Raw genomic sequence first — 16443 nt, 5'->3', positions numbered from 1 at the left:
CGAAGCGCGGGAAAACGTGTGTGAGCGATTCACGATTTGTTTTGGTTTTACTTCTGATTGGCCATGGATGAGAAAGTGGCGCGAGTTTTTTAAACCAATCACTGAGAGAAGCAATCCAAAACCAAAGCAAATGCAAATTACTTTCAACACTCAAGTGAAAATCGCTATCCATACAGCTGCTATTTAGTTTTAAGTCTTATCTTAATCCGTTGCATTATAAATCTGATAAATGCCTGAAATGATTAAATTCATTTTCTCGAACAGTTAAACTGCCTTTCAAAAGTTTGCTGCTGTGTCGTGACTTATCTCTCAAGTGGCGCACGATCAACCTGTCCTGCTATCTGTATTTTCATTTGCCCTTCGTTCGTTCGTTCGTTCGTTCGTTCGTTCGTTTATTCAGTCGCTCTTTCGTTTTTTGTTCGTTCGTTCGCTCTTGTTTTTTGTTCGTTCGTTCGTTCAGTCGTCCGTTCGTTTTTGCGTTCGTTCGTTCAAATTCCTCTCTTCGCTATCTTCGTTTCTTTCACGTTATGTACGTTCCTGTGTTTTTCCATTCCCTCGATCCTTTCTTCGTTCGTTCGTTCGTTTTTCGTTCGATGACTAATTAATTCATCTGTCCCGTGACCTCCAAAAATTACGTGCTTAGACAACATTTGCGGTTTGTCAAAAAAGCAATCCAAAAAACATGTTTATAGCTAGCAAAGTAATTATTATCGTCTATAAAAAATTAATGTTTAAGTTTTAATTTCCAATTAAATACATCACGCGCCCTCCATGAACTGAAACAACAGTTAATTGAAATCGACACGAATTTAGATCCACAGGAAACAGTACTCATTATTAAGAGAAAATTGATAATAGATAACTTTTGATTTTCTGCATAATTTTCGTCTTGACTAATAAGCTGGCACTGTGAAATAGCAACATTAAAATAACAGTTTATTGACAGTAAAACCATAAATGAAGGATTAAATTTTTCTGCTAATTTTTTCCTTTCTTTTTCTTATGACAATAAAAACCGCTTTATTTTCAAATCAAAGAATTTAATTTCACAAGTTTTAGAGACTTCATGTCACTTTCCTCAATTATTCAGCATTATAATTTTCGCTTTTTCTTTTAGTGAAACAGAATTGAAGAAAGAGAGAAAAGTCGACGAAGCGAGAGACTCAAAATTCAATTGGTCAATTGAATTTAATTGAAATAAGAATTATATTAAATTGCTTTGTTTTCTATTCATCCATAGAATTTTTACCACTGATGAAAACAAACTTGTTTAAAAAGTAATTGATAGTCCTTCCTGCTTATTTAAATAGGAAACCTTTTATTAAGCGCGTGTGTGACCTGCGGTTTAAATTAATTTACTACCTACCGACAACTTAAACATAATAAAAGATTACAAATGTAGAGCGGGTTGTTTTTCGTCTGCGATCTAGTGTTGAAACCGATAAATTGTATTTTATTGAAGTATCGGACTCAAAATAAACATAGTAAAATTAAATAATTTCCTCCCCCTCCCCCCTTAGTTAAAAGTTTGCAAAAGAAATCGTCGTCGAAGTTTATTTCAGTGCGTGCCAGAATCAAAAGTTTTTTTTTTTTTATTGAAACGCGGCCAATTGGCAGGAGAAATCTTTCACACAGTTTCAAATTTTTGCGATTTTGTGCTTTTTAATTAGGAACTAATACTAGCACCCCATACGACGATAAACTAACATATTGTTGTGAACATATTGTATCCATTTCCAGCCCTACGAAATCAGAATTTTAGTACATCGTTGATTTTTTTTTTAAATAGTAATTAAGGCATTGCAAAAAAATTAAAAAGAATTAAGTACTTACAACTTCAATTCGTATTTTCTTAGTTTTCCTTAAATTAACGGACAGCGTGATTTGACAAGTGCATAGGTAATTGGAAATAATTTCCTCCGGAGTATTTCATAAACCAGCATGCCTACTGATTAATTAGATTTAAATGAATCATGAATTGTATCATTTCCCCATAAAGTTCACACAATATTTAATAATGTTGCGAGGGGGTATACGAATTAGTCATTATATAGCAAGGTGAAACATTCGAACTTAGAGCGCGCCATAAAATTCACCCTCAAGTTAAGGCCCAGTTGAGATAAAAAACAAAACAGGCTCGCCCGCATTCCTGCCGGCATAAAAACTGCAAAAAATGCAGCCATACAGAAATATAACTTCAAATCAATTTTTTCCCATTTATTGGACGGACTGTCGGCAGTGTTCTTGTGAAAATTGTATCTGTCGTGAGAACACGCGATCCTCTCCAACCCCTAACGCAGAAGTTCGGAGGTCCACGTCGTTTACGATCGAGTCCTTGCTTAGCCCCAAAGAGGAACGAAAGCCTGCAGATGTTAAGCCAAGCTTGGAGGGTGCTTCTGCGTTGAATGTGGCGTTGGTTTCAAGTGCTACCGGGCAGTTTCCGAACGACAGATCTCCAGAACTAATTCACAGCTCTGCCGGTTATCTGACAAGTTTTCGACGGCAAAGTTTTGGCTTTGAACAGATGTCATTGCTAGCACGAGGAAATATTCAGACCAACGGTAAGTTGGATATGTTTTTTGTTTTTTTCGGGACAGTGACTAATTTTGTAGAGAAGAAAAGCATTTTCAACTAGAGGAAAAGCTACAAAAGAAGTTAAATGTTCTTACATCATTTCAGCTTTTCACGAATTTAGCAATCTTTGCACTATACAATGAAGCTAAACAATCTGAAGATCGTGAAGGCTCGCGATCGCATTTCGGTGATTTTTCAATCAATGCAACAGTATCTGCGGTCACTATTCAGTAATATAGTTTACTAAGAAAGTTTTAACACGGAAGAAGAGATCAAACGCAGGAATAGTCCTAATAGACTGAAAAAAAAAAAAACAGCTACACTTTCATTTGGAAAAATTGAGTGACTGACGCTTACAAGAAAAACATGTTTGAATCATAGCCTTTTATTTTTATCAATTGATACATGTTAATGTTTGTTTTAGAAACCAGTTTTCTTGCTTAACACTTGGTGTCAAGCAAGATTACGATAAAAGTTTATCTATTCAGCTTTTATATTGGTTATAAAAGAAAAAGATCGACATGCATCTTTTTTAACCAGGATGAATTTTGGCGGATTTAATTTGCTACTTCTTTAATCACAATTGCCGCTTTCTTGAATTTAGCCAGGCTAAGCTTCTTTGAATAGAAAACTTAAAGTTTATGTTTTTGTAATTTAAGGCCATAGCAAAAACTCTGCTATGAAGAAACGAAAAAGCCGGAGAGAGATCGTATATGTGAGTAAGCCGTTTCGATAGCCAAGCATTAAAATTATAAATAATGCGTCGTACAGAAAGCTGTTATTTGACTTCTAAACCTTTACAAAAATTCATTCTCATTTTTTATACGTTGGTTTCGTTCAAATTTATTAGGTTTTGTTAAACAAATTCTAACGCGCCCCTAATTGAATTATAATAATTGATCGGATGTTTCCTTTTCTGAGCGCTTAAGTAATCATTTTGAGCGATTATTTTTCTTTTAATTGCTTTTCTTGATCCACGCTGCAGGAACTTTCCTTTCACGCGGCGAAGAAACAGATTGGGCCAACGAGAAACCAAAGCGCATGCGTACCATCTTTACCGTCGAGCAACTCGAGCGCCTGGAACGAGAGTTTACGCGCCAACAGTACATGGTGGGAGGACAGCGGTTTTATCTCTCCAAGGAACTGGGTTTGACTGAGACACAGGTCAAAGTTTGGTTTCAAAATCGCCGAATAAAATGGAGAAAGCAGCTCATTGAACAACAGAGGAGCAAAGTTAGACACCAGAAAGAGCCGAGTGCGAAAGCACAAGTGGAAAATAACTGCTCGTGATCGAAAAAGTTCTGAAGAGGCTCCTGAAAAGGGGGGAGTAGTATAAATCCCATTTCCCAGCCCAAATTTTGCTTACTTCCTAATGCCCAGCCTATGTTTTGCTCAAATCCCAGTCCCATTCCCATCTTTTGGTTTGTAATTTCCAGTCCCAGTGACTTAAACCTCATTTCCCATTGAAAAGAAAAGGGCAAATCCCAGTTCCCATTTTACCCCTTAAGGATCCTCTCTGAAGAAATGCTTGGACAAATTTCAAAAGTAATGCAACCAATTTCGTTGTTTTAAAATTGAAAAACTCCAATTTAAAAATACAATCCCTGTCACTATCGATGTAAATAAAGTTTGTTTAAAATTGCATATGGAGTGTTGAAATTAAGCTGCATGGAACTGAAAGACAGACGTTTCGGGATAACCCGTTCTTCAGTGTTTAATCTTTTTGTCCGTTAAATAACGGACTGTTTTCGTACAGCTCTCGATACTCCCTATACAATTTCTCGATCAGCATCATTTTAATTGAGTGCTACGCGGAAAAAGTAATCTTTTGTAAATAATGTTTATAGTCTATGCTTGGTCTGTTGATGTTCGAATTAAACGGGCCTCACTGTATTCTGTAGAAAATAAACTAATGTTTCTGTAAATAAAAAAGAAATATTGCATTTATCTGGTCAAAGTTTCATCTGCGTATTTCATGATAAGTCAATAGACACGCAATTTGCACGCAATCATTGTGCAGGGGAAAGGCGAGATGCTTGTATTGTTCTTCAAGGGAGAAATGATTCTCTACCTTCACTCAGGACCATGAAATCACGTTCACCTGTTGATTTCTTGAGCCAAAAGTCATCATTATCTCAAGCAAATATCCAAATTGAGGTAAAATGACGCAAAGAAGGCCTTTCTTTGTGTTTTTTAAACTGATGTTGTGTTCGATCAGTTCTAAGGCCATAGGTTTCATTGGGCGGGGTGACCCTTAAGCGTGTGATCATTTACGCGGATCATTCAACACTCTTTTTGTCGTATCCAACATTTATGTGTGACCATTCAAACAAAATATACAGCTAAATATTGAACACTTCTTTCTTTTTGATCTCCGTCTTTATTGTGTTGTAAAAGCAAGAAGTGACCATTATCTTTAAAGTACGGATACCGAACCTATTGTGTTTCCATTCAAATAAGAGCTATTGAGCAGTATTTTGTGTTACTATTTATTAGTTTCACAAAGGGGTTCTATCTTTTAAGTCCGTGCATGAAACCCTAGTGTGTGACCATTCAAATGAAAGCTATTGGGGAGTGTACTTTCATGTGGTACTGTTTATTATGTTGTATAACGGGGCTCTATCCTTTAAGTCTTTGTGTGAAACCCTATTGTGTGACCATTTAATTAAAATGAAAGATATTGAGCAGTACTTTCATGTGGTACTCTTTATTACGTTATACATGGGGTTCTATCTTTTAAACCCTATTGTGTAATAATTCAAATGAGTGCTATTCAGGACCATTGAGCAGTACTTTTATGTTGTGTTGTTTTTTACGCTGTACAAGGTGATTCTAACTTCTTAGTTCTATTAGCCACCTTACACAATGCACAATGCTATATCCCTTTACGTTTTGTTAAGTTACCGATACAATTTAGCATGCCTTAGCTCACTGATTAATCAGCCGTCATCGGGGCCATGTTCCAACAGATTCTCGTCCGTTTTGCAAAGCAAGCAGGCTTCACTCTTTTTAGTAACCTAAAATCCATGAAAAAGCTGCATTTTAATCGTATCTTTGCGCCATTTTATCCTCCTGTTCTGAAACCAAACTCGAACTTGCGTCTCGCTAAGCTGAAGTTCCTCAGCCAACTTCAGTCGTCTACTACCCGTGATGTACTGACGGCGCACAAATTCTCGCTCCATTCTTTGCAGTTGAGTTAAGGTGAACATGGTGCGGGGTCGCTTATGCTTGAAATGATTGCACACAAAGCCAGCGTCTTCCTTTGGAGTGTGATCCACGGGCTTATCATCTAGAAAAGCAAAATATAAGGAATGAATTCAGATCTGTAGAATAGTAGGGGTATCAAATGGTCTTTGCGAGCATGCGAGCAGAGCGTTTTTTTTTTGCGAGCACGAGCATTGACAAAACTTTCAAAAAGCTACCTCCACTAAAAACCGAGCATGCGAGCAGTTATAAAAATATGCGAGCACGGGCAAACGAGCACCCACTAAAATTTTCCAAGCATTCCGAGCAGAAGCGTTATAATTATTTTTGCGAGCACTGCAAAATTTTGATGGACTCGTTCATGACCCCTAATAGTCATAATATGTAGAGGGTACAGGTTATTTTAACTTGTAGCTGAGATCTACTAAATTTACTGATAGCTCAGGAGAAATGCATGAGCTAAAATTGTAACTGATAGCTAAGAAATCTCCAAAAATTTAAGTGATAACGAAAATTGCAGCACTCCAATCTAGGCCCTCAAGATTTGAGAGTGAGGAATTAATATTAATTTGTATCAGGAACCCAAAAACTTTTCAGTCATTCGCAATATGTATAATTTGCCTGAAACGTATTATGAGCCCAGGGGGGGTACTCCGGGGTCCAAGTGACGGGGATGTGCGAAGGATTTTTTTGGGGTCGAAATTTTCGATTCCGGGATTTTTTTGGGTAGGAGAATTTGGCAGGTATTTTTATGGGTGACTTGATTTAAATAGGGGACTTTTTTGGGTATTAAAATCAAACTAAAGTGCCTTAGCGCGGCCTTGGCAATTTAGGGGTAATTTGACAAGGAATTTTTTTGGGCGTTTTTTTTTGGTCCAGGGATTTTTTTGGGCAATGTCGGAAGACTCAGGGATTTTTTTGGGTCCTGAGTTTTGCCTCCATTCGATCATCCCCGTCACTTTGATCCCGGAGCACCCCCCCTGGGATTATGAGTCGATATAAAACGGGAAATATGACAAATTAAACTGAAACGAATGTTACAATTTTGTACGTCTGAAAGTGTATAAAAAGATGAATAATTTCTCTGAAACACCGAATGATGTTTTAAGATAAATATTAGACGCACATAACCGACAAAATTATTGTTCTTGTTCACTTAGCTGGTCTTTTGGTCAAGGAGGCAACTGAAATATCAGAAAAATGAAACGAAACTCTAGTAATGATTGAAGGTTTAGTGGAAAATTGCGCCTGTGTTGAATTTATCAGTTGACGCACTTAATACGTCTGAGGCGAGTTATTTGTTTCCAAGATATATACGGCCATTTTCCGCTATTTGACCTCGACGAACTCTTTTCTGGCGAGTACAATCAGAAGCAAGAACGCGCATAGAAACCGGCGCTATTTTGATCACTTCAAAAAAACAAAAACACTCACTCCACATTTGATGTCAGCATGCTATCCTCAGTAGCTCACGTTGTAAAGAATTTACATTGTTTTTTTCTGAATAGAATAAAATAATCGTTCTATAATAGCTAATCTTTTGTTACTTGAACTAACAAAACCCGGCCATATGGACGGTAAATAAAGAGACCTTGTATAAAAAACCCTCTTAAATTATGGGTCTGTTATGAGAATGAATGCGTTAAATCCTGCACGTCAGAATAAAAAAAAAAATATGCACAAAACAGTGACAAAAGACAAATTGTTGAATTTTGCGGGTAAGAACAAACGAGACGAGATAAAGAAATTTAATTTTAAAACATTGGTTTAACAAAACCACAAACAAACAAACTGTGAATTATTTGATCTTGTCAATTACAAATACGCCAATATTTGCACTAGCTAATATTATCGGGAGCGAAAGTGCTATCGACGCGCTGTACAGCCACGATAACTATCATTTAACTCTGAGGTTGAAAGTGGAAATTTTCTCCCACAACAATCACACGCAGTTTTTACTAAAAAACATTTTTAATTACATTCGTTTAACAAATACATGGGATTAAGTAAGATTATCCCATTATCGCTAAATGTACGCGGTTAGCACGTTTTTCTTCGCCAGGAGAATTTTATTGGTTGTCATGGGTGGAAGAAATGAACATTTGGAATTTTAAGAGTGTATCCATAAGAGGACCAGGCGACAGGTGATACAGCTCATATCACCGATTTCGCCCAAACTTAGCATAAATGTTGGGTATGGTGAGCTATTTACTGTGACAAAACATCAGCTCAAAATATTTTATTCCCTTCAAGTTATGGCACCTTTTGCAAAAATGGCCATTTTTTCACTAATTTATGCATATTTAATTAGCTGACTTTGATTGACCAGTACCACAAGAAAAAAAGACTTCTGAAAATAAATTTCACTGCATTATATTCTGTGGTTATTAGGCTTTAAGTACAATAATTCACTTCAACCGTCTGATTTGATTTCTTCTCCTCAAACGGTCTTTTGGAAGGTACACATTTCGTACTGTTGGAAATAGCCTTTAACTAGTGCCCATTATCTCCCATGAGCAACAACTTATATACATTATTCTTACATGGGTAATGAAATCCATCATTAAACTTCACAAAAATGCAACAAAATGTCTGGGGACTTCAATATTCTATTAGTATTGAGGAACTAAACACACGTGACTTAACGATTTCTTGCTATTTCATCAAAATTCACCGAAACACAGAAGCCATTTATTTGCCTCAATTTGGCATAAAATCGGTACGAAATAGCTAATCAAGCATAAATTTATAGATAACAATCAAAATATTGGCGAAGATTGGCAGTTAGGGCATTTTTCGGAGCGTTTTCAGAGCCATATAATTCGGCAATGTTGTGATAGTAAATGTAAAAATAGCAGCGAAAGATTTTCTTCAAAAGCTCGCTCAATTCAACATTTAGGCACATCAAAGTTAAGAAACAAGAAAGTAATACTACATACATGCCACTTATCGACACACAGATGCTTTCTTTTGAAGAATTTGTTCTTCCTCGCTGCACTTCGATCCTTCGATCGATCTCAATTGACATGTACTGTTGCTTTGAGGCGCGATGAACTTAGCCAATACATCGTGGTTCATCCTTCGTGAAAGGTGTAAACAGGTTGTCAATAAAGTCATTCAAAGAGCTGTTTAAAGTTCACGGAAGGGCACTTGTCTCAGCCAGTTTGCATGAAATAAATTTAACTGGAAAATAAACAGCCGCCATGTTGTATTTGTACCTTTGAGCCTGCCGTTTCAGTCAGCGGTAAAGCCGTACACTTGGGCAAGTACGTAGTGTAGTCATCATATAGTTGTTTGACTAAATCCCATATAGGGATGTTCATAGAGGGGATACATAGCCTAGCCCTACACAGCTATACACGCCTATACATAGCCCAACACAGCTATACACAGCTATACACACGCGTGTTCATTTGCTTTTCCTTCGCAAATGTTTGTTTTCGTCGGAATAAGTAGCGGATGGTGTTATCTACCCTCTGAACAACCGGGGCTTGATCTTAGCCTTATAAGTAGTGTGCGTTTCTTGTAAAAGTGAGAATTTTTTTCAACTTCTCCATTGAATTTTTGGATCAATTTAGGTTTCTGGGAAACTGCTCACCTACCCCTCCCCAAACCTAACATTAACCCTTACTTATCGCTTTGGGCAAAATGTTAGGTTTGGGGAGGGGTAGGTGAGAAGTTTCCCAGAAACCTAAATTGATCCGAATTTTTTTGATAAATAGTTGAAGAGAAATACACTGGATGCAGTGTAATGTATGCGATGCAATCGGTTTTGATGCTCTGAAATTGAGCTCTGAAATGTCGGAAACCATTAAATAATCAGAGCAAGTTTTTCCATCTTATATCAGGTTAAAACTAGTATGTTTATTGTTTTTTTTTTTGTTGTTTCTGTCTTTTTTTGGGAGGTGGGGGAGGGGGTGAATATGGACATTCGAAGAAATGGCGGTCAGGTTGTCAGCCTGGCCTGTGTACATCTATTCCTTCTGTTCAAATCGTCTCTATTATATTACACTTTGGCAGCTAGGATACTGAATTTGTACCCACTCCCTTTTTCGGGATCCCACAAAGTTCTCCATCTGTCCATTTACCGATAAACGTCATTACTGCAGTTTTATTAATTTGTTTTAGAAAAGGGCTTTTATGGGGACAAATTTTTCCTCCTGAATGCCCACATTGCAAGTGACGAATTGCGGCTTCAAATGATAATTTTCTTCATCACCGACTCAATTTAAGTGGCTATGTGAGTTACAAAGACGCGGATGCAGACTTTTGTAGAGAGCTTAAACCCCGCATTAAAACTAAACAAATTTATTGTAAGACTAGGACTACGCAAGACGACAAAACTTATTAGCTAATGTTTCAACCAGCACAGGTAGCCTTCTCCAAACTTGCTCGGGACCGTACTGGGCGAATATTGGCCCTCGGTCTTTTTTGTACGGACCTCGCTGCGCTCGATCCGTACTGTTAAGACCTCGGGCCAATATTCGCCCAGTACGGCCCTCGCGCGTGGTTAATAAGAGATTTATTTCACGACTGGAAACTTTGTGTATTAAGAATTGCTACCCGGTAGATGTCGTGGAAAACAATATGCGGCAAAACTTTTACGCGCGCCAAAGGAGTTAAAATTATTTCTGTGTTGAAGGTCATTTCATTTTCAAAGCAATAAAAACTCCGAAAAATTTTTACAAAAAAAAAAATCTTGCAAAAAATCTTGCGCTAAATCGCGCGGGAATTAGTGCGGGATCATCTGGGACAAAACCCGGTCCGATACTTGGAAAATATCGGCCCTCGCGGGACCGGAAATAAAGTAATCTGATTGGCTGATTTAGTTATTGGCCCTCGGACCGCCTTAGTCGTGTAATAAATGTATATATTTGCTGCGCCATATAGACTGCGTCACTAAAGGCATTTCGTACGTGAATTCTTTGTTCAGTTCAGCACAGACGCCCCCCAACTAAAGCACTTGCGCAAGAAACGATTACAAAACCTACCTCGCTATCCACCGTATAGTGATTTATCCCGTGGTAAACGTTATTCTCCAATTTTGCTGAGTTATTCATTTTTTCCCATTTATGCCCCGGGGTAGGGGAATTTGGTCAAAAAATGTAATCGTTATGCGCGGTATTAATCACTATTCCCGCCAGGGGAGGGGAATTTGAACAAGCAATAAAAAAATACAAATGTCTGGAAAGTAACTGGGAGACGTTGAAATTTTGATCTATTTAACTGTGTAGCGTCTTTTATGCTAAAAATAATTGTTTATGTTCCAAAATGACGCTAAATGGCGGTATAAAACTGCTCCGACGTTTCGGCAATACTGCCTTCTTCAGGGTGCCACCCCCAAAAAGGCAGTATTGCCGAGACGTCGGAGCAGTTTTATACCGCCATTTAGCGTCATTTTGGAACATAAACAATTATTTTGATTTGGTTGCCGTGCGTGCCGACCGTTAGCCTGCGTAGCAGGCGTCTGTGTAGTTTTTAGCGCGCGTAAAAGAGTGCGCGATCGCGAGAAGGCCACGCAGGTAAAAATCGAGGAGACGCCGTCTTCTCGATTTTTTCCTCGCGTGGCGCTCTCGCGCCTTTCGCGTTTCTCCCATGCGCGCGCTAGAAACTAACGACGCCTGCCACGCAGGCTAGCCGACCGTTGAACAGAAAAATCAAGAACTCTGTCTCGGTGAAAGTCAAATGGAACAGTATTTTTTCTGGAAAATCTCTTCGGAGATTGACGGAACGTCAGAAATTTTCTTACCATTTGTAAGGTTTCCCAGTTCTAGTTTCCCATGCATCAGGTCTCCCATCAACGGAAAGAAATAACAGGAAACTGAGCTACAAATGGTAAGCGACATCTATTTCGGTTAGTTTGCTAATTTTGGAAAGAAGCCTTTCCATTTTTCAGTGGTCATTCCAACCGGTTCTCTCCAACAAATGGTAAGCACCCTAGAGTTCGTTCAGCATCACATTGCGGTAAACACGTCAAGCTGTAGCGGAGGAAATTGTTTTCCCTACGACAATTTGAAAATATTCTCATTTTCATCACAAACGCATCCAACGAACACTCGGGGAGGAAAAGCAAATGATCGCGCGTGTGGTGTGGTCACGCGTGATAGACGCGTGATGCCCAGTGAACAGCCGTACCGCTGACTGAAACGGCAGGCTCAAAGGTAGAAATTCAACATGGCGGCTGTTTATTTTCCAGTTAAATTTATTTCATGCAAACTGGCTGAGACAAGTGTCCTTCCGTAAACTTTGAACAGCTCTTTGAATGACTTTATTGACAACCTGCTTACACCTTTCACGAAGGATGAACCACGATGTATTGGCTAAGTTCATCGCGCCTCAAAGCAACAGTACATGTCAATTGAGATCGATCGAAGGATCGAAGTGCAGCGAGGAAGAACAAATTCTTCAAAAGAAAGCATCTGTGTGTCGATAAGTGGCATGTATGTAGTATAACTTTCTTGTTTCTTTACTCTGATGTGCCTAAATGTTGAATTGAGCGAGCTTGTAAAGAAAATCTTTCGCTGCTGTTTTTACATTTGCTATATCACAACATTGCCGAATTATATGGCTCTGAAAACGCTCCGAAAAATGCCCTAACTGCCTTTTCTTCGCCAATATTTTGATTGTTATCTATAGATTAATGCTTGATTAGCTATTTCGTACCGATTTTATGCCAAATTGAGGCAAATAAATGGCTTCTGTGTTTCGGTGAATTTTGATGAAATAGCAAGAAATCGTTAAGTCACGTGTGTTTAGTTCCTCAATACTAATAAAATATTGTAGTCCCCAGACATTTTGTTGCATTTTTGTAAAGTTTAATAATGGACTTCATTACCCATGTAAGAATAATGTATATAAGTTGTTGCTCATGGGAGATATTGGGCACTAGTTAAAGGCTATTTCCAACAGTACGAAATGTGTACCTTCCAAAAGACCGTTTGAGGAGAAGAAATCAAATTTGACGGTTGAAGTGAATTATTGTACTTAAAGCCTAATAACCACAGAATATAGTGCAGTGAATTTTATTTTCAGAAGTCTTTTTTTCTTGTGGAACTGGTCAATCAAAGTCAGCTAATTAAATATGCATAAATTAGTGAAAAATGGCCATTTTTGCAAAAGGTGCCATAACTTGAAGGGAATAAAATATTTTGAGTTGATGTTTTGCCACAGTAAATAGCTCACCATACCCAACATTTGTGCTAAGTTTAGGCGAAATCGGTGATATGAGCTGTATCACCTGTTGCATGGTTCTGCCCTGTTCTCTCACGGGCACACTCTTAATGTTTTTTCTTGGCCGCGGCTCCTAAGACTCATAAATAAGTGTTCACTTGCAATTAGCCAATAAGACGCCGATCGCGAAGTCCGCAAAAAGAAACGTCATCTTTAATAACGTTAAACAATTAAAAATACACCCAATATTGAATAATTTAAACAGCGATACATATCTGGATTGACCCATTTACTAATTTTCGGTGTGTTTCATTGCTTAACACTGCTGAAAACGTGCGTCTTTTTTATGTTTTTATCGCAAAAATGCTGTACAATTTTAAACACTGTCTACTTGTTTGTTCTTGAAATAACACCGCTTTTGTCTCAATAAAAATTTGCCTTTGAAAGGATATTGTTATTATCGAAAGTCAAATTATGTGATAATCAAATTTGTTTGAATGAAAACAATCCAACACCATGCAGACATTCCTATTTTGCTTATTGTTTGTGAAGTTAAACTGTTTTTATGGTAGTTTAGCTTAGTTCGAATAAAAGAAAGTTGTATAAAAAGAAAGTTGTAAAACTCCATCTAAAGGTTTTCTCTTGTTATATAAAATTTACTTTCTATTTGTGTTAAGCGAGAATATTTAGCGTGATTGTATATAACACATGTCGCCTGTTTATACGCAACCTGATGTTATTTGTGTACTACTTCGGTATCAGTTCTGGAGTTCAAAACATTTTGGGATCCCGAACGAAACTATTTCAATTTTATATTTTAGTTCGTTAAGTCCATCGCCTTTTACCGCGTTGTGAATCGTGCAAATAAATAGCGTTGGACAATTGAACCAAGTTTTCTTTTAAAACAGCTAGCGATAATTGGTATAGTGCTCTATTTTCGTTTAGCGTCGCCCAGCAATTCTCTGTAAAAAAATTACCCGTGATCTTTACAGTTTTTTATATTCTATGATTTAGCTTACTAGATCCACCTGGTTGTAAAAAAATATGCCTGATGCCTGATCTTTAGATGCACACCACTTTCGGAGAGTGATCATAGCTAGATAATTCTTTGAACATCGATTCTATAGTTTCTTATCTCATATTTTCAGCTAAGGCAAATGGAAGCTTAAGCCCTCTTTCACCACAGACTATGTTTAATTTCTGACATTGCTGAAAACTTTAACGGACGTAAATAAAATACGTAAATAAAATGGTACGTTTGAAACTAAATTACAATGGTGATTAGATATTCTGCGCTAAATGTTGTACAGAGCGCGACTAACAAGTTTTATATCTGTAATATATCAATTGTTAAGGATAAAAAAACCATAAAACTTCTTTGTGCGTATGTATAGTGCTGGAATTTTGAAAGTAAATTCTATCCTTGCGCGCATGTAGGTGTATAAACCATCAAGGCGTATATGCACTAAGAAATGAAAATGCCAAAATCCTTAACATAAACAGTTGCCGGATAAATTAAAAAAATTGGAGGCCTTTTTTCCCAGATAGGTAACTCAAATATTCCCGCGCGCAAAAAAAGGTTTTTTTGTTCTGTCAAAGTATAAGAAAGAGACTTAAAAGAGCGTAACGAAGCGATCAATGCGACTTACCGTGATGAGATGTCTGCTGTTCTGATGCAGTACTCGCCGTTGATTTTTCTTGCGAGCTATATAACACAAATGTGTTTCTGCTTCGTCTTCGCTCATCTAGATCTTTCAGTCTAGCAGCAACAGAACTAGGGCTGTCCTTCTTGGCGGAAAAGCTGCTAAACGTGACCGACTTTTGGCGTGGCTCGCCTCCGAGGAGTGACTCGATGGAGAAAGGCGATTTAAATGGCTTGTTGTTTGGCAGTTGTGTTTGGAACTGAGCCGGTTCGTACGTCTGTGGATAACTGGGTGGCGTAGGTCTGGAGTGACAGCAACACTGAAAGTAGCTGAAATGGTGTTCTGCATTAGACGGCTGCATGTTTGCTTCTCTTGATCAAAACGCTCACAACGTGTGCTTTAACAAATGTGACGAGTTTAAGGTGCTCAGCTAGTTAATTTTATTTATGACGCAGAATAAATTATTTTAAATTATTTGCCATTTAGATTAATTACCTGGCGTTTTTAACAAGGAGGGAGCATGCTAATTAAAGCACTTAGGTAACACCGATAAAGAAAATGGGAAACTGACACTTTGGAATTAAAAAGGTGTAGAACTTCGCGACGTTTTTTAAGCCAGGATATACTTTTTCTGTGCCCATTTCCTTTTTATATGTTTTCAAAAGAGAGATTTTAAAATTTGTTGTTAACGCCAGGCACGTCTAAATTGACAACTGTCCCAAAGAAATCATTGTATCCACAACATTGATTTAAACTTCCCAGAGTTACGTAGATAGTCGTCAGAAAAAAAAAAACTCAAACATAATCACAAGGGCGGGATAGTCTTATACTTTCAAATTCTTCGTTGACAAATTCTACAAAAATGTGAAAAAGCTTTAGCAAAATTTCTATATATACACCTGTTGAATAAAGCTGTGATCATTTAATACCGCAAGGAAGAGACCCTATGTCTCTATTGTCTTGTAACATGTCTCCCTTCAAGAACAATACAAACATCTCGCCTTTCCCCTACACAATATAAATTGCGTGCGAATTCTGTGTCTATTGAATTAGCAGCTGTACATTTTATTTTACCGATTATAACGCGTGGGTTTTTATGGGTTTTTTCTCATGCATGAGCAGAAATTCACCTTAATTTTGCGAGTTTTTTTTTCTGATTTTTGATTCTGATTGGCCGTTTTTATACTGGAGACGAGTTACCCGTCTACACGAGCTTCGGCAAAAATTTTGTTGCTCGTTTGGTTATGCGTCTCTAGTATAAAGACGGGCACAAGATGAGTTACCCGTCTAGACGAGCTACTTTTCGTTATGCGTCTTGAAATGCGTTTTGTGCCCGTCTTTATAATAGAGACGCATAACCAGACGAGCAAAAAAATTGTTGTCGAAGCTCGTCTAGAAGGGTAACTCGCCTCTAGTATAAAAACGGCTATTGGTTCAGTGGAAACTGATGTGCCGTTTAAAAAGCCCCGTTAAAGTACGAGTTTCATTTTTCCTAGGCAACCTCACTGGAGAAGAAAATGTATGCAAGAATGAAAACGCTTTTAATAGGTGAAACTCGCTAACAAAGAATTTTTTTGGAATTATCAGAAGTACATGTACTTTGGAATTACTATTCTTTGTTAAAGTTTTTAATGGTAGCAAGCTTATATTATGCTTAGCAAATTAAAGATGTTTCCATGGTTTTTAGCGCGAAGAGCCCCCTCTTTTGTAAGTGAAATAATCGTACTTTTAGAACATTTTTTTTCCATTAATGTACCTTCCGCATTGTCGAATACTTAATATGGGGGTATCAAATGGTATTTGCGAGCATGCGAGCAGAGTGTCTTTCTTTGCGAGCACAAGCATTGACAAA

General features: G+C 37.7%; 2 protein-coding genes across 2 annotated transcripts; one reads left to right on the top strand and one right to left on the bottom strand.

The window, feature by feature from the left end:
• Positions 1-2053: 2053 nt before the first annotated feature.
• Positions 2054-4448, top strand: LOC144641710 (ventral anterior homeobox 1a-like). Its single transcript, XM_078500743.1, has 3 exons — positions 2054-2561; positions 3560-4192; positions 4286-4448. The coding sequence occupies exons 1-2, from the start codon at positions 2174-2176 to the stop codon at positions 3862-3864; spliced, it is 693 nt and encodes a 230-aa protein (XP_078356869.1). The 5' UTR covers positions 2054-2173; the 3' UTR covers positions 3865-4192; positions 4286-4448.
• An 870-nt stretch (positions 4449-5318) lies between these two features.
• Positions 5319-14996, bottom strand: LOC144642708 (uncharacterized). Its single transcript, XM_078501750.1, has 2 exons — positions 14598-14996; positions 5319-5863 (listed from the first exon to the last, which is right to left on the bottom strand). Exons 1-2 carry the CDS (start codon positions 14950-14952, stop codon positions 5592-5594), a joined length of 627 nt encoding a protein of 208 aa, XP_078357876.1. The 5' UTR covers positions 14953-14996; the 3' UTR covers positions 5319-5591.
• Between the last annotated feature and the right edge of the window lie 1447 nt (positions 14997-16443).

The sequence above is a fragment of the Oculina patagonica genome, chromosome 2 (genome assembly GCF_052425735.1).
Source record: "Oculina patagonica isolate OP01 chromosome 2, crgOcupat, whole genome shotgun sequence".
NCBI classification, from domain to species: Eukaryota; Metazoa; Cnidaria; class Anthozoa; order Scleractinia; family Oculinidae; genus Oculina; species Oculina patagonica.
Note: the sequence above shows the minus strand (reverse complement) of the source record. Positions and strands in the feature narration are given on the sequence as shown.

Coding starts and splice junctions, on each gene's coding strand:
- LOC144641710 (XM_078500743.1), top strand. CDS start 2,174: ATGCAGCCATACAGAAATATAACTTCAAATCAATTTTTTCCCATTTAT. Junction 2,562..3,559: donor AGGAAATATTCAGACCAACG/GTAAGTTGGATA, acceptor TCCACGCTGCAG/GAACTTTCCTTTCACGCGGC.
- LOC144642708 (XM_078501750.1), bottom strand. CDS start 14,952: ATGCAGCCGTCTAATGCAGAACACCATTTCAGCTACTTTCAGTGTTGC. Junction 5,864..14,597: donor ACAGCAGACATCTCATCACG/GTAAGTCGCATT, acceptor TTGCTTTTCTAG/ATGATAAGCCCGTGGATCAC.